This window comes from Nycticebus coucang, chromosome 8 (assembly GCF_027406575.1).
Source record: "Nycticebus coucang isolate mNycCou1 chromosome 8, mNycCou1.pri, whole genome shotgun sequence".
Lineage (NCBI taxonomy): Eukaryota > Metazoa > Chordata > Mammalia > Primates > Lorisidae > Nycticebus > Nycticebus coucang.
This window is the reverse complement of record NC_069787.1, coordinates 86,582,012-86,600,156: the sequence shown is the minus strand read 5'-3', so window position 1 is coordinate 86,600,156 and position 18,145 is coordinate 86,582,012. Positions and strand designations below refer to the sequence as shown.

Below are 18,145 nucleotides of genomic sequence, written 5' to 3'. Positions count from 1 at the left end.
ATCATTAAAAAAAAGGTTTTAAGACAGTTGAGTATATTAAGAGAATATGTTGGGCTTGGCACCCACAGCTCAGTGGTTAGGGCGCCGGCTACATGCACCAGGGTTGGCAGGTTCGAACCCAGCCTGGGCCTGCTAAACAATGATAACTACAACAACAACAACAACAACAACAACAACAAAAAATAGCTGGGCATTGTGGCAGGCACCTGTAGTCCCAGCTACTTGGGAGGCTGAGGCAAGAGAATCGCTTATGGCCAAGAGTTTGAGGTTGCTGTGAGTTGTGACGCTACAGCACTCTACCAAGGGCAACATAGTGAGACTCTGTCTCAAAAAAAGGGAAAATATGTTAATGTTATTAAATGGCAATGGCATTGTAATTAAAAAAGAGTCTTTATCTGTTAGAGTACACAGAAGAGTTTACAAGAGAAATAAGATGATGTATGATATTTGCTTAAATTATTTTTTAAAAAGATAAAACAAGATAGATAAACTTGATAATTATTGAAAAGGGTAGTAGAGGTTCATTTTATAGAACTGTCTCTTAACTTGCTTTTTTTTTAAAAAATAAAAAGTTTGAACATGAAAAACAAGCATTTTGACCCAGAAGTGAATATTCTGTCTATTATGAAGAACACTGAAAATATGGCTGAGATGATGGGTTTTTCTGACATTATCCCTGTAGTGAGGAAATATTTTTATCTCATATGTCATTTTCTAATCTTATCTGACCACCTTCCTGTGGGAGCTGGTGACCTTGGTGTGTAAAATCAGAGTTTGGCATTTCTGGCCTGCTTTTTACATAGTAGGCTGGGAAAGACTTTCCTTACCAGCAAGGATTTGGTGTATTCATCCTTTGCACTCCTTCCTTGAAGACTGGAGATCAGGAAGAACATTGCTGCCCACCAGCTATTGACTCTGAATCAAGCAGAGTGTACATGGTGCCATCTCTGTCTCCTGAAGAGCCAGATTCTTCTCTGCTGCTAACAGAGCTGGACTTCACCAGCACTCACCCCCTGCAGCTTTCACCTATGTGGTGTGTCACAAAGTCATTAAGAACCCCAAAAGGAAAACATGTGTCCTGCAGCATGTATTTACTAAAGACTGTGTTTTTAAGCCCTTCTACCCTATCTGCAGCTCACAGATGCCAAGTGTTGCTTGGTAGCATGCACATGGTCATGCATGGTAGCTCTCAGGAAGATGCCTGGTGGTGCAATACACATGCTGTGATACTACACAATTACTTCTCTGCACTGTGTGCCATGGATGTGTGCTATCGGCCCTTGTTGTTTGATAAAGAAATTTTGATGATATTTCATTCTATCTCTTCAAGAGAAATTTCTGTTTGGGATTTTTTTTTTTTTTTAAGCATCTTAGCAGTTGCGTAACTTACACGTTTTTTTTGCAACAAATATAGCTTTGAGCGATGCCTCTGTAATTTTGGCGAGTCTCTTCCTGTAGTGACAAAATTAGTTACTTTTGCAATCTAAGAATTATTTTGCAATTGGCAAGAAAACTAGATTCGTTTGCTGGAAGTGCATTGTGGGGAGGAGATGTCAAAGCTTGAATGTCTGAGCTCGGCAGAGTTTCCATCCAGTTGCTGGTCTGGAGTCTAGGGATGATGGGATTGCAGGTCTAATAAAATCTAGCTTTTAGTACATGTCTGACTTCTTTACCATGCTTTTTCCTCTGTCTGCTTGTATGAAGATTCACTTTTTTTTTTTTATTGTTTGGGATTCATTGAGGGTACAAAGAATGAGGTTACACTGATTGCATTTGTTAGGATTCATTTTTCTTTTTGAGGCATTTAGATTCATGCTCTGCTGATGCTAAAGGTCTCATTTATCATTTAGGTTTATATTATCATGTTTCATGGTGTATTTTCACATTTTTGTATTTAATTTTTGTGAATTCAGGGCTAATGCTATGTAATAGTAACAATAAAAATGTCAATTTAGATGTAAACAATAATGCCCCCAAAATGTGGAAATATATCTGTCGTGACAGACTACATCTAACTAAAAGTTAGTGAAGACTACATTGTTAATATGAGGTTTGCACAGACAAGATGACAGAACTTGGACATTTCTGTATTTCAAATTTTTAAAGATCATTCTGATAATTTTGAAATGTATGAGAAAAAGTTGCTGAATTGCTTTATGCTCTTGAAACAACACAGTTACTGTGGTCAGCCATGGCTCTTGAGTGAAACACTGAAGAACACTGGCTTCAAAGGACAGTCTGGGCACAGCATGTTTATATACAAAATATTTTCCTTCAGTGTCAGGGAGTCCTCAGACCCTGTGAAGCCTGCTCATGCGGGTTTGTGTTTCTCATATTACCTGGGGAACGTCTTTAACAAGTATATATGGCTTTTATGAAAGTTTTGAGATACACAGAAGTCAAGAAATGTAAAATCCACACAGATGGAAACAAACGAAGCCCTCTCAGCAATGCCTAAGAGCCAAATAAGTTGAAACTTGCACGAATGAATCAGAAAACACACTGTTGAATGTGTTGCTTAGAAATGAAATAATGGATCATAACACCATCTCAAAACTTCCGTAGTGACCCACGTATTCCTAGGCTGTCTCCCAGGCTCCGGACCAGAGTCTGTGGGAGTGAGGCCTGGAAACCTGCCTTTTGACCAACTTTCCCCGGTGAATCTGGTAGGAATACAGTTTAAGTACTGCTTAGGGTTCCTAAAGATAGTCTAAGAATGCCTTTCTGTTTGGTTCATGTGACATATTACTTTTATAATTCATGATGAGTATTTTTTCCTTCTCCTTTTTTATCCTCAGGACTTGTTAGTCATGTCTGTAAACTGTTCACTGAAACTGCCACACTGTGCTTGGATACGAACAATAAAAACAACAGTGAGCTGGCGGCCGCGCTGCTGTTCTCCCTGCTCGATATTTTGCACGGCATGCTGACCTACACATCCGGGGTTGTGCGACTGGCCTTGCAGGTAAAGGAGTGTTTTCCTGTATCTTCAGCAGCCCTATGCCATGTCATAATCCATTTTCATTTTCTTCTTTCTAATCTTCCTCTAGCATGGGTCTTTTTTTTAAGAACATATCATTCTATAGAAAGTGTTTGAGTAACCCGTGTCAAGAATAGAGAATTCGATCACAAAATCTTGAGGGAAGGCAGGAGAGGCCTACCAAGGAGAGACTTAGTGAACATTTGTTGAGAAAATGCTCGTGACCAAGGAGAGCTTTTGCCTTAGGTATATCCTATTGTTGGGCAAGCAGTGTGCGGCCTTTCTTGTCCAGAGATCAGGAGGACGGCTCAGCTTGTTAGGAACAATGGGTTAAGAGTCGATGCACGATCACACGCATGTACATGTCTGTGTACCCATATACCAACCTATGAAACGTGTAAACTCTCATAATGCGTTTCCTTATGACTGATGACATGGAATCATGAGATGGTTTTGAGGCTTAGGAGTGTATTCAGTGACAACGGAAAAAGTCAATTTGTCCTGAACTGTAACCTGTATTTATTTATTTAGCATCAGTCTGCACAGAAGAAAGGAGATGTGGTTTTATTGAAACTCTTTCATGTTGGGTGCCTTCCCAGGCCTGTTCACTTAATGCTCTCTCTAACCAACTGAGTCAGCTGATACTTAGATCAAATGTAAGGCACGCGGCCAATATGAAGTCATTGTTATTATTTAAAATCCTGATAAAATTGCTAGAGATGTGTATCAGATGGTTGCATCGTAAGTTGGATAGATGCAGAAGCTTATGTTGAAACTAAACTGTTTTGATACGTTGCCAGGAGTCATAGTAGCCAAGCCAAGAACTAATCCCTAGGCCCTGCTTTAGTCTCTGCTCTTTATCATTATGATAAATGGTATGTTTTACCCGCAGTTAAGCTGGTCAAGTATTTAGCTTGTTTAATATAGTTTAATACATAACTCTAAGATCCCCTCAACCAATATGATAGGTAATTACTGAGTATTTAACCCAAACTATAAAGCCATAGTTAACATGGGCTTTGGAGTACAAGTTGCTTTTATTTGCTTATCTATAATAATTCTAAATTAACAGGAAAGCATTAAATTGCTTATGGAATCCTGAATTATGCATTTCTCCTTTCTTTTCCTCTCTTTTCTAGTAAACCTCATCACAGAGAACAGTATTTCTTTATATTAATTTTTAAAACTTTGTTTTTAATTCTTATGGGCACATAATACCTGGTAGTTGTATGTTTGTATAGGGCACATGTGATCTTTTGATACAGGCATACAATATAAATTAATCAAATCATGGGAATTGGGTTATCCATTACTTCAGGCATTTGTCATTTCTTTGTGTTAGGAACACTTCAGTTCCACACTTTTAGTTGTTTTAGAGTATACCCTAACTACTATTTGTAGCAGCCCATATAGCCTATGGCTTAGGAGAAGTGAGAGTTATGAGAAATACCTGTATAACTCAATAATGGAACACCTTGGTGGAAAGGGCATGGAGAGGGATTCAGCTCTCCTAGCAAGCATGAGAACTCGTGAGATGAGAGCAGTGGTGAATTGGCAGTCTCTACACCTGTGGTGTTGAGAGACGCGAGATCAGCCTTATATTAGGCTAGCAGAGAAGGCAGTCGGGAGCATGCGCATTCTATCACAGACCCGCTTACTCTGACTCTGCCTCCTCTCCTGCCTGCAGAACGCCAGCACGGCGTCTCTCTGCTGAAGATTACCAAGCTCCGCTGAAGACTAAGATCTATCTATTCTAAGACTACTTTACTTTCTCTAAGACTCTCTCTGTCTCTCTCCTGCTAAAGTAGATAGCCCTCAGGCACCTAAGAGAAATTGTTCCTGAGCAAGGTCGCATAGCAGTCTGCATCTGGAACCTAGTTAATCCAGGCCTGAGACCTGGCCAGTCCTGGGCCCTGACAACTATTGATATTAGTCATATTGTTGGGCTATCAAATATGAACACTGTTTCTTATTTGAATTTCCACAGTGATAGTTTTATATAATTCTTTGCTCTGTAGTTGATGGTTACTCTCAAAAGATGCCTTGATGATATCAATTTGTAAAATATTGTCCTGTAGATTGTAGATTTAAAAAGGATCAGAAGTTAAAAGTCTCCAGAACAATAGAAATCTTTTATTATAAGTGAATAGGTAGATATTTAGGGGGCATTACATCTAAATTGACATTTTTATTATTACTATTAATAGCATTAGCCTTTGAATTCACAAAAATTAAATACAAAAACTTGAAATTACACCATGAAGCAGTATTATAATATAAACCTAAATGATGAATGAGACCTTTAGCATCAGTAGAGCATGAATCCAAATTATTTCTGGTCTTTTAGTTTATGCTAAGAAGTTAGCTACATTCTTGTATGTAATTTTTGGTAATGCTGATTCTCATTTAATATTAAATATGGCTCTTACATTAACATTGCTAGGTTTTTATATATGTTTAAGACTACTAAAGTTATATTTCCACCCAGAGTTCTCCTCTGAGATCACTAGCCATATACCCAGCAACTTGTTCAGTACAACCACTAAGTGTCCTGTGGTCCAAAGCTGAACTCAGGATTTACTTCCCAACTCCATTTCCCTGCCAGCAACTCTGCCTCACTCATTTTGCTGTGGAAACCAGAGACCTGGGAGTCATTATGAAAATTTCCTGCTTTCAGCTCGGCTGCTGTAGCTCAGCAGCTAGGGCACTGGCCACATATACCAGGGCTGGTGTGTTCAAACCCAGCCTGGGCCTGCCAAACAACAATGACAACTACAACAAAAAAATAGCCAGGCGTTGTGGCGGGTGCCTGTAGTCCCAGCTACTTGGGAGGCTGAGGTAAGAGAATCGCTTAAGTCCAAGAGTTTGAGGTTGCTGTGAGCTGTGAAGCCACGGCACTCTACTGAGGGCAACAAAGTGAGACTCTGTCTTAAAAAAAAAAATTCTCGCTTTCATATCCCACATCTAATCTGCCACCAAATCATGCAGATTTTTCCTTAAATATCTCACAAATGCAGTTACTTCTCTCAAACCTGCTGCTGTTACCCTAGGTCAGCAGGCTACTATCCTTTCTTGCCTTGACTATATCAGCTGAGAATAGTGAAAACTATTCCTGACTAGGCAGGGATAAGTCCACACACAGCAATAACAAAAGGCAGTAAGTTCTGGAAAGGGCTCAAGGGGACCAGAGGCAAAGGTGAAGGCCCTGGATGGAGAGTTGATGTCATCACAGTGGTAATGTCATGGTAGAGACAGACCCTTTGCAAAGTGCACAAAGAAGACTACACATCCAGCAGTCAGCGGTCTGACTTGAGGGACCAGGGAGCTATGGAGAACTGGGGAGAGACTGACAGGGAGTTGGGCCTGGGCCTCTGTACTGGTTTCTGGCTTCAGTGTTTACTGCTGCATCCATGCAGAGGTCTTTTCGCTGCACACAGCTTCCACTTAGGCCAATACTTTGGTGAAAGGAGTTGAACTTCTAATGCATTCCTGTCATGTACTTCTCTGTCTTACAGAGCTACAGCATCCTCTTTCTTCTGGAACCTTTGGCAACTTTGCCAGGAGGTGGTACATGAATACTGATGGGCAGGGTCTGGATGTTTCTTGGTGACAATAACAAACGAATGTTCTTGGAGGATCTAGAGGACCACCGGCTATTCTGGTGGCAAAAGTCCCCCAGTGTGTGCTTCCGCTGTGGCCCCATCTGCTTTCTCATACATGTGTGAAAGGAAGCAGTGGCATCATGCTCCCCACTGCTGCCTTGGTCCTGATTTGCAAGACTGCCTCATCTCAGCCAAGAGAGAAACAACCTACTCTAAAGGATAATGTGTTAATGTGAAAAGGCCGATTTTCCTTGTTAGATGCACTTCAGAGGGCAAAGGATCAACAGCCAAGATCAGAAAGATTCAGGCCCCTAGGACCTTGCGGCACGTTTGTTTTGTGGGAGGAAATACACCTTTCTAATACAGTCAGTCGGGGCGGGGGAGAGGGAAGCTTCTAGCTAATGATTACCACTGTTCCCTTTAGCTATGGAGCGATGCAAGTTGTTAAAAGATAGGCATCTGAGTTTTAGTGACGTCCAAGTAAAGACTGCAGACAATTGAAATTCTGGTCCACAAATCAGAAGTGCAGAAGGAAACTAGGCATTTATGAGAAGGACCCTGGAGTCCAGGTTAATGACCCAAGGCCAGGCACTCTACAGCCTGTTTGATTGCCCTATAAAGGTCATTATCTAAAAGTGGTTTTGTCTCTTCTAAGTAAAAGTAAAAAGAAACAAGAACAGTGTGAGTGAATTGTATATATACTATAGTATACATATTATAGCAAATAAAATAATCATTACCTTTTCTCAGTACAAAATTACTCATTTATAGTCAACTCCTTTGGAATTAAACAGTTCTATAAAACTCTTAGATGAAGACATACTTAAAATAAAAACTACTCACTCGTTAATTCCTTTCATTGCAGTTTAAGTCTTCATATTCTAAAGAACATAGACCCATATTTGAAGCCTATCCATGCAGTGATTTATCGGGTAATATTCTAGATGTTATCTGAGCATGTGCATGCACACATAGGGTGAAAGAATAGCAGAATGCATTTAGTATGTATCATACTCACACTATGTGCATAAAAACACTCAGAGGAGATTAGCATTTGTGACTTGGAGTCAGATGCCAGGGTTGGCCTCTGGCTTTGTCACTTATTATCTGTGGGATTACTTAGCTTCTCTAAACTTCTGTTTTCTCACCTAAAAAATGGGAATAACAGCACCTAGTCTCAGGATGATTGGAAGATGAAATCCTTCCCACTCAGGATGTGAGACATCACCATCCTTCCTCCAGCAACTATTGCTGTATCTGTGTGCTGTCCAAGTTTGCCTCTGTAGCCTGAGCTGGTGGCAGTGGCAACGTGTATGCTCTTTGTTATAACAAAGCATAATCTTTCCTGGGGCCTCTGTTCTGTACTCAGGAGCTATCATGGAGGTGCAGTGTTTTCCTAGCCCTTTTCATCTGCTAGACTGAGTGGACCTGTCTCCTACAGCCAAGCTGACGAATCACCAAAATCCCCTTTCGCTTCTCTTTCCTTCAGGCCCAGAAGTCTGGCTCAGGAGGGGGCACTCAGGCTGCAGAAGAATTGCTGCTGCTCAGCAAACCTCTGACAAACCTCATTAGCCTGCTCATCCTGCTGGTAAGGGCTCACCTAAGTTTGTGTGTCTTTTAGAACGTTACTGAGAGGTTGAAGTAATTTTATTTGAATTTTATGATTTTCTGAGCTACTCTGTTATTTTCTTTCCTTTCAAAGCCAGAACCAAAAGAATATTTACATGACTATTTGGCCTGGAAATACTAAAGTTTTTACTTTATTTTAAAACCAGTGACTTGGCTCGGCACCTTAGCTCAGCGGCTAGGGCGCCAGCCACATATACCAGAGCTTGCAGGTTCGAATCCAGCCCGGGGCTGCCAAACAACAATGACAACTACAACCAAAAAATAAAAATAGGCAGGTATTGTGGCAGGCGCCTATAGTCCCAGCTACTTGGGAGACTGAAGTAAGAGAATTGCTTACGCCCAAGAGTTTGAGGTTGCTGTGAGCTGTGATGCCATGGTACTCTACCAAGGTTGATAAAGTGAGATTCTTTCTCCCCCCCCCCCCAAAAAAAGCAGGTGACTTATCATTCATTTAAATAGATATTTAAGTAAAGCAGAATCTCAAATCTAATTACTTTCTTAACGAATGTAAGCCAAAAAAAATTCAACAAATGAATTCTAAGATGGAAGAAGAAATCATCATGGGAATAAATTCCTTTTCTGAACGATATTTTAGAGTTTTATTTGGCAAGCAAGACTACCTAGAAATGTGAAAGCGCAGACCCAGACTTAGGGCGTACCCCTCACACTCAGCAGAAATGAAATGATGCAAGTAAAATAAAAACAAGTAAGATTGTACAAGACCATTGAACATGTGAAAAGAGCCCAAAAATATGGAGTTTAGAAAAACTAGTTTTAACCAAACTTAAAAAGGGCCCACTTTGTAGACACATGACTCCCATTCTTAGAAAAAGCTCTCAGCCAGTGGGGTGGTTAGTGAAATTCTATAAATATCATGAAACCGCTCCAGTTCGTGGCTCTAAGAACTAGAGGTACAGGTAACCTGGGGAAAGTATCACTGATGGCCTCCACCCTTCACAAAGGCAGGCAGACAGCGCTTCAGTTCTGTAAAGACTGCCAGAATTTGACATTTCCTACCTTATGGCTCAAAAGAAAGCAAATGCTGTTTAGATAAATAATTCTATGGATTTAATTCAAAAGGTAATGTTTTGGTTCAAGTGAGAGAGAAAGAAAAAGGAATAAGACATTATCAGTACTCAGTTCTTTTAAATAATAGTATGTAAGCAATAGAGCCGTCACAAAAAAGCAGCCAGCGGGTTCATGGTGAAGTTATGGAACAACCCAAAACCCCAGAGAACTGGATATGCCCCTGACAAAGTGGAGAGATCTTTGGAATAGAACTTTGCATGAAGTTGCAGGGCAAATAGCAAAGCTAAGTACTCCAGCTTAGAGTCTGTAAGCCTGGATTATTTACTTTTTGCCTCTTTATGGAAAATGTTTGTTGACTCATGATATATAGGAAATGCATATATTAATAACATTGATCTAATAGAATTATATTCATCTTTGTACTCTGAAAAAAACTCTGGAAAATACTTTTTAAGAAGTTGACCTTAAAAAATTATAATTAAAACAATAACATAAAAGAAAATTATTAAGAAAAACCAAACTTTAAGGACAGAAAAGGAGCTCCGGGCCAGAGTTCACTGAAGAAATAATTTGATGTTCACTGGTATTCTGGTCCTCTGGCTTCTGAGGAGAAATCAGCCACGAGGCTTACTGATGAAGCTTCTATGTGATGAATTCTCTGGATAGGGAACTTCGAAGGGCTTCCATCCAATTACGTCTCCACTGGTGGCTGGGTTTCATCATGATTGAGAGATGTTGGGTTTTAAGCCTGTTAGGGAGTTGGAGAAAGAAGGCAGACAAAGCTTATTGTTCTTACTAAGATTTTGACACTTTTCTTGAATAAATGCTCCTGGATTGTTTCAAAAAAAAAAAAAAAGAAAAGAAAAGAAAAGAAAGTTAACAGTACATTATAAACCACATTCTTCAACCATAGTGCTACAATATAACTTGAGGGGGAAAACAGCAAGTGAAGAAGCACTATTAGCAAATACTATCTATGAATACAGATAATAAGATAATGAATACGTATCAGTCTGGGTCCAGTCAGGAGACAGCAACCATACAGTGATCTGAACAAAATTTTAACATAAAGAATTATTAAAACCATGATAGAAGGATAATTGTAAGATTTTTAAAGACATCTGTAGGGTACCTTAAAGCTGAGGGAAAACAGCCAAGGAAGGACAAACTTGGAAAGGGGACTCCCTGTTCCCAAGGCTGTGGCTCAGACCTCATGGGAGAAGGCATGGCTGCAGCCCACAACAAGGTGGAGAAGTTTGCTGGGTTGCAAGGGCTAGAGCTGCAAAGCAGGAAGCAATCCTCCAGGATGCAGGGAAATTCTAGACAATGGGCAGGCAGGGTGCCACTTGTTAGGAAGACCACAGGAAACAAACCTCTAGAGGTGGTAGACCAGCAGGGGGAGCTGGGCTCCCAGGCACAGTATCCATACTGGGAGGACAGCAGGACTGTGATCACAGGCCAGGCGAGGGCTGAGGGACCATGAATTCTGGGCACGTGGTTAGGGCAGCAGACCCCTGATGCCATCATACCTTAATGATGTGGATGCAACCACCAGAACTATCTGGAGAGGTCCTGACTCCTGAAGTGTGCCTCCAGCGTTCTCTACTGAGCAAGTTAACCTTCATATTCGCTCTATAAGGAGGAATGCTTAACAAAATTCTGTCCATGTCACAGATTGTACTCAAAAGTGATTTTGGAGCTGAGTGGCAGTGAATAGATAATTGGCGTAGTGATTAAACTGACTTCATTCCAGGAAAGTAGATAATCCAGTGTTAGGGAATCTAACATTCTTCAAAGTCACAGGGCTTTTAAGTGAATAAGTTAGCATTCAAACATGTAGATGTCTAACTCCCACCAGCAATGAATGAGGGTTCTCATTGTTCCAGATATTGTCAGTTATTTTTTAAAAATTATTATTAAAAAAGCCTTTTTTGCCATCCTAAAAGATATGTAGTAATGTTTCATTATTCAGTTTGCATTTTTGTAATGACTAGTAATATCATTTTTTCATGTGCTTATTTACTAATATTTTTATTTTTAAAAGTTATTTTTGAAATACGAATTTCTTTCATAATAATACATTAATAGTAAATTGAGTTACTTTAAAAAAAAACATTTTAAATGTATAATTTCAGTGCCTACAAAATGTCCTAGTATTTTAAAATCAAATTATTGTTCCCTGGAAGACTTTTAACACACTTTAATTAATTTTAACTTTATATTTTTTGCCAATTCTATAATCTTTCTAATTAAGAATATTTAGTTACCCTTTTTTTTTTTTTTTTTTTTTTTTTTTTTTAGACAGAGTCCCAAGCTGTTGCCCTGGGCAGAGTGCATGATGGAGTCATAGCTCATACCAACCTACAACTCAGGCTCAAGAGATCTTCTTGCCTCAGTTTTTCTATTTTTTTAGTAGAGATGGGGTCTTGCTTTTGCTCAGACTGGTCTCGAATTCCTGAGCTCAAGCAATCCACCCACCTTTGCCTCCCAGAGTGCTAGGATTACAGAATTTTTCCACGATATCTGTGGAAGCAGGGTTCCTCTTTTTTTACACTATATGTGGTAACTTCCTAAGGGTTGTCAGGGGGATTGTAAACTGTCTTGTTGCTGGTGAAAGTTTATTTTAATATGTTAATACATTATAAGTGGAGTATGAGGAGCTACAAGAGCAGGGGGGGTTGTTCTCATCACCATCTTGGCTCTTACTGGTCTTAACTGGTTTCTTCACTGCATCCTGTTTTTCTTAGAGGCCTTGGTTAGGGTATTGCAACTTTTTAACAAGTTGGGCCTGCTGGTTTCCTGTCTCAAGAACATGGTATGATTCTGGCCAGAGGTTGCCAGGTGAGTAGAAGAAGACCCATGGCCTTGAAGTAAGAAATCCAGGACTGAGGGTCTGGTTCTGCTGCTGCCCAGCTTTGTGATCCTGGGTGAGGCAGTTTTTATCTCTGAGCCTCAGAGGATTAAATGAAATGATGCATATAGCCTGACATGGTGTTGCATTCTTTCCATAATGTTAAGCCCCTCCCCCACCAGCTGAGTTGCTAGCCATGAGAAAGGAGATCAGACAAGCCTCATCATGCCCCTGTCTTCACAGAGGTGTCTTTTGTGACTCATTAATGGGCCTAAGGTTATGCAAGACACACCTGCAGGTCTTCAATATACACAATAAACCACTTGAGTTTGGGCATATGTCCTCTAGTTTGTCTCTGATTAACAGACCCTTATCTTACTATTCCTTTTTTCTGACTCCTGGTCTATTAGATAAAGCCTAACTCTTTCCCTCAATTGTCAACTAAAGAATCTTTAAACTCACCTATAGCCTGTAAGCTCCCCGTTTTGAGATGCTCTACTTTTTCCAGCTAAACCAATGTATAATTTATGCCTTGCACATATCAATTTATAACTCTACCTGTACTTCCTGTCTCCCTAAAATGTATAAAACCAAACTGTAACCCCACCACAGCAACTTCACTTGCTCAAGACTTCTTGGGTGTGGCCCTGGGGTCATGGTTTTGAAATTTAGCTCAGGGGCGGTGCCTGTGGCTCAGTCGGTAAGGCGCCGGCCCCATATACCAAAGGTGGCAGGTTCAAACCCTGCCTCGGCTGAACTGCAACCAAAAAAAAAAAAAATAGCTGGGCGTTGTGGTGGGCGCCTGTAGTCCCAGCTACTCGGGAGGCTGAGGCAAGAGACTCGCTTAAGCCCAGGAGTTGGAGGTTGCTGTGAGCTGTGTGAGGCCACGGCACTCTACCGAGGGCCATAAAGTGAGACTCGGTCTCTACCAAAAAAAAAAAAAAAAGATGAAATTTAGCTCAGAATAAACCTCTTTAAATTATTTTACACAGTGCAGCTTCTTTTCCATTGACAGCTCTTTAAGACTTTGGCAGTTCTTGATTATCATTTCTCAATGTCCCCTTTGATCACATGTCATCTGAAGTCTGATTTTTAGCCTTACTCTTTGCTTGTTACTTTTTGTTAGAATCCTGCCCTCATTAAGCACTCTGTCTTTTGTCTCTCTTCCCTCAGCCTATGTACTATGCTACCTCTTTGCTCAGTGCAGGGTCCTTTGCAGGCAGATTCCTGGAGTCTTCTTTATAAATTCCTCTACTTGTGTTTATGAATTCTCCCCAAAGACCTCTTGTGTCGTGTCCTTTTCCAGGTTGTCTAGGTTCTTCCCTTGAATATTTACATATGTAAAAGCAGGGAGTCTGATTTCCTTCAATAGATCTACTGCTAATAGGTCTTCCTGACCTTTCCTCTGGAATTCTCCTTGGAGCAACTTCTTTTCCTCCAGCGATGCCACCCAGCGTTCATAGTAAGTGACAGCCCAAGGGAAAAAATTGTCCTCTGAGAGGTTTTTCCTAGATCTTTCAGACACTGCACTCCTGTTAACGCTAACTTGATCACACTTAAGTTCTGGAATATTGGCCAGATGTCTGCCTAGTGTATGTGAGCTCTAGTGTATAGAGTATATACACATTTATCACTGGAGCCATTAGGTTTAAAAATGGCCCATGACAAAAACATTGCCATATGTCTTCTCTGCGAAAGATTAACACACATTTATAGCTGTATATAAAGTGAAGAAAAATAGTAATAAGGCTATTGGAGAACCTGAACTAGAGCACATACAGACCAAAGATAAATTTTACAGTAGTTGTTAAAAAATGTAACAGGTTACAGAATGAAGTGCTGGTATTGCTTTCCCATAGGGAAAAATAAACAGACTTTCAGTTTTCATCTGACTTGGATAATTTGGGAGGCATTTGGCCTAAAGGCAAGAGAATGAACATGTTAGCTCTTGAAGTTCTTTCCAGATAATGGTCCTATGAAGGGAAACCTACTTATCCTTAATAGAATATGAAGCCTGTCAACCCATAATTTCTGACCTGTATTTATAATACACACTGTAGGAGAATCATAGTGAAATGTGTATATAAGACAGTGATTGTTACTCTGTTTTGAGCATCTGATGGTTCTAGACTACTCACCCATAAAAATGCCTAGACACACCTTTTGGGAGCAAGACACAATTCTAAGAGGGACTTTACCAAACTAATGCAATCAGTGTAACCTGGTTTCTTGTACTCTCAGTGAATCTCCAATTACAAAAAAAGAAATCCTAAAAAAAATTAATAAACGCCTAGACTTGTTTATATGCAAAGTTTTGCTCTCCTGTACACAAGTCATAATTTCAGAAGGAATTTCAAACCCTTAGTTGGTAACAACAGTATAATAAGTAGCTAATATAGTTTTGGTATCTCCTCAAGAAAAGATAAAACAGGGTAATTATTTGACCAAAATGTTTTATTTCTTAAGAGAAAATGAAAATTCATGGTATATATTCTAGATAAACTTCTAAACTAGATAATTGCTTTAAGAAATTATGCTATAGCTTGCTTATAGGAAACGTTTTTAAAATGTTTATTATATATGTAAGATATAGTTAGACTGGTTTATATTAGTTGATACATATCATATTAATCATTATACCTTTTTAATCATGTATGCCATTGAAAAAATGTCCCTCTGCAGTCTGCTTAGAGTCACTGCCCTCAGCCTGCAATGAAATGTGTACTCTTTCCTGTGCTAGATGCCTGGGGGACTTGCTGTCACCTGAATGCCTAATGATTCTTATCAATTCATGTTTCTAAGATGACTGGGCCAATTTTAAAAATGAGTAAGGTAAAATAAAAATAAAAGTGGGACTATATACGAAAAATCAATTTCTGTTTTTTATTTTCTAATTTCTTCCCTTCAAGAAATACGTGAGCAGATTTTTCTCTTTACATGATGGCACACTGGGACTTGCTTGTTCATTCCCTTCTCTGCTGCCTTCACAGTGGTGTGAAATATAGGTAATAGTTTATGGTGTTTGTGGGAATGAAGCCCAGAGGTACTGGGCAGTGTTTTTGCAAGTCAAAACCAAGAGACTAGGTATTTTACTAGTTCTATACTAAAAAATCACTGCCCCGTTTAATGGTGATAACTCTTTTTTTTTGTTGTTAAATTTGTTTCAGATTAATGTAATGTGAGGGTACAAATAATTAGGTTACATTATTTGCATCTATTAAGTAAAGTTCACGTTGTAGTTGAGTCCTTCATCCAAGGGGTGTGCTTTATACTCCTACATTGTGCCTATCAGGTGAGAGCTTACCGGTACCCACCCTCCTTCCCTTTTCTCTTTTCCTCCCTCCCTAACTTCCTCCTCCCCTCTCCTCTTTTCCTCCTGCCTCACTTCTTTCTGTCCTTTCTGTCTTCTCCCCTCCGACTCCCCTCCACTTGAAGTTAATTGTGTTTTTCTTTCCTGTGGGCATGTAGTTGTTTGTCTACTAGTATTATTAGTATTGAATACATTGGATTCTTGCTTTTCCATTCATGTGATACGTTACTAAGACCAGCATTCTTCAACTCTATCTAGGTTAATACAAAAGATGTAAAGTCTCCATATTTTTGTGGCTGAATAGTATTCCATGGTATACATATACCACAGCTTGTTAATCTATCCATATGGATGGGCACTTGGGTTGATTCCACATCTTGGCCATTGTGAATTGAGCTGGTACAAACATTCTACAATAAATGTCCTTATGGTAAAAGTATTTTTTTCTTCTGGATTGATACCTAGTAATGGGATTGTGGGATCAAATGAAAGGTTTACTTGTAGCTTTTTGAGAGTTTTCCATACTTCTTTCTGTAAGGGCTGTATTAATTTACAGTCCCACCAGCAGTGTAAAAGTGTTCCCTACTCTCTTTATCCATGCCACCATTTGCAGCTTTGGGACTTTGTGATGTGGGCTCTTCTCACTGGGGTTAGGTGATATCTCAGGGTGGTTTTGATTTGCAGTTTTTGATGGTTAGGGATGATGAGCATTTTTTTTGTGTGTGTGTGTTTGTTAGCCTGTTCTTCAAAGTAGGTGCTGTTCATGTCTCTTGCCTACTGATAAGTGGGATTGTTTGTTCTCTTTTTGTTGATTAATTTGAGTTCTCTGTAGATTCTAGTTATCAGGCCTTTATAGGATTCATAGCATGCAAATATCTTCACCCATTCTGAAGGTTGTCTGTATGCTTTAGTTGTTGTATTCTTAGCTGTGCAGAAGGTTTTTAGCTTGATAATATCCCATTCATTTATTTTTAGTGTTGCTGCAGTTGTCAAGGAGGTCTTCTTAATAAAATCTTTTCACAGGCTGATAGCATCAGGAGATTTTCTCACATTTTCTTCTAGAATTTTTATTGTTTTCTGTCTTAAGTTTAAATCTTTTGTCCAGTGAGTGTTGATTTTTATAATTGATGAGAGGTGTGGGTCCAGTTTTAGTCTTCTACATGTGGCTAACCAGTTATCCCAGAACCATTAATTAAATAGGGATTCTTTTTAAAAAAACAGTGCATGTTTTTGTATGGGTTATCAAAGATCGGATGGCGATATATGGCAGGGTTCATCTCTATGTTATCTATTCTATTCCATACATCAGTATCTTTTTTTGTGCTGCTACCATGCTATTTTGACTTTTAGACTTGTAGTATTACCTGAAGTCTGACAATGTGATACCTCTAGATTAGTTTTTATTACTTAGAATTGCTCCGAGTGTTTGTTTGTTTGTTTGTTTTCCTGGTTCCATATGAAAGGAATTTCTATTTTTTCAAGTTCTTCAAAGTATGACATTGGTGCTTTGATGGGGATTGAATTGAATCAGTAGATTTCTTTGAGTAGTATGGACATTTTGATGATGTTGATTCTTATCAGGTCTGAGCATGATATGTGCTTCCATTTGTTGATGTCTTCTGCTATTTATTTTCACACGGTTTCAGTGATCCTTCATGTCCTTTGTTAGGTATATTTTTAGGTATTTAATTTTCTATGAAGCTACTGTGAAGGGTATTGTATCTTTCACTTGATTCTCAGCTTGACTGTTACTAAAGTATATGAAGGCTACAGATTGTGGACATTGATTTTGTATTCCAAGACATTATATTCCTTGATTACTTCTAGGACCCTTTGTTTGAGTCCCTGGGGTTTTCTAAGTATAAGATCATAATATCCACAAAGACAGAGTTTGACCTCCTCTACCCCCATTTGAATATCCTTAATCTCCTTCTCTTGCCTGATTGCATTGGCTAGAATTTCTAGCACTGTGTTGAATAGCAGTGGCAGTAGTGGACATCCTTGTCTGGTTCCAGTTCTAAGTAGAAATGCTTTCAGTTTTGCTCCATCTTGTATGATATTGGCTGTGGGTTTGTTGTAGATTGCCTCTATCACTTTAACAACTGTCGCCTCTGTGCCAATTTTCTGAAGTGTTCTTGTTAGAAAAACATGCTGAATTTTGTCAAATGGTTTTTCTGAGTCTATTGAGAGGATCACATGGTCTTTGTTTTTGCATCTGTTTATGTGGTCAATTACATTTATGGACTTATGTATGTTGAACCAACCTTGCATTCCTGGGATAAAGGCCACCTGATCGCAGTGTATATATATTTTTAATGTGTAGCTGTATTCTGTTTGCTAAGATTTTATTGAGTATTTTTATGCTAATATTCATTAGTGAAATTGGTCTGTAGTTTTCCTTTTTTGCTGGGTCCTTTCTTGGTTTTGGTATGAAAGTGATGTTTGCTTTGCTTCATAGAACGTGTTGGGGAGGGTTCCTTCCTTCTCTATGTTTTGGAATAGGTTTTGCAATGTAGGTATGAGGTCTTCTTTGAAGGTTTACTACAATTCTGATGTAAAACCCTCTGGTCCAGGACTTTTCTTTTTGGAAGATTTTTGTATTGTCATTGCAATTTTGGTGCTTGATATTGGTCTATTCAAAATTTCTGATTCTTTTTGGTTGAGTTTAGGGAGGTGGTGTGATTCTAGGTATTGGTCCATTTCCTCTACATTTTCAAATTTCTGGGTATAGAGTTTTTTTTGCA

At 39.2% G+C, this 18,145-nt stretch overlaps 1 protein-coding gene across 4 annotated transcripts in view; it reads left to right on the top strand.

The window, feature by feature from the left end:
• ULK4 (unc-51 like kinase 4) overlaps nucleotides 1–18,145 on the top strand; it is a 663,197-nt gene that overhangs the window by 460,523 nt on the left and 184,529 nt on the right. For all 4 annotated transcript variants that reach the window (XM_053600787.1, XM_053600785.1, XM_053600786.1 and 1 more), the window contains 2 exons: nucleotides 2,799–2,965; nucleotides 8,072–8,170. In XM_053600787.1, coding sequence (XP_053456762.1) covers nucleotides 2,799–2,965; nucleotides 8,072–8,170 — 266 coding nt within the window. The remainder of the gene's footprint in view (nucleotides 1–2,798; nucleotides 2,966–8,071; nucleotides 8,171–18,145) is intronic.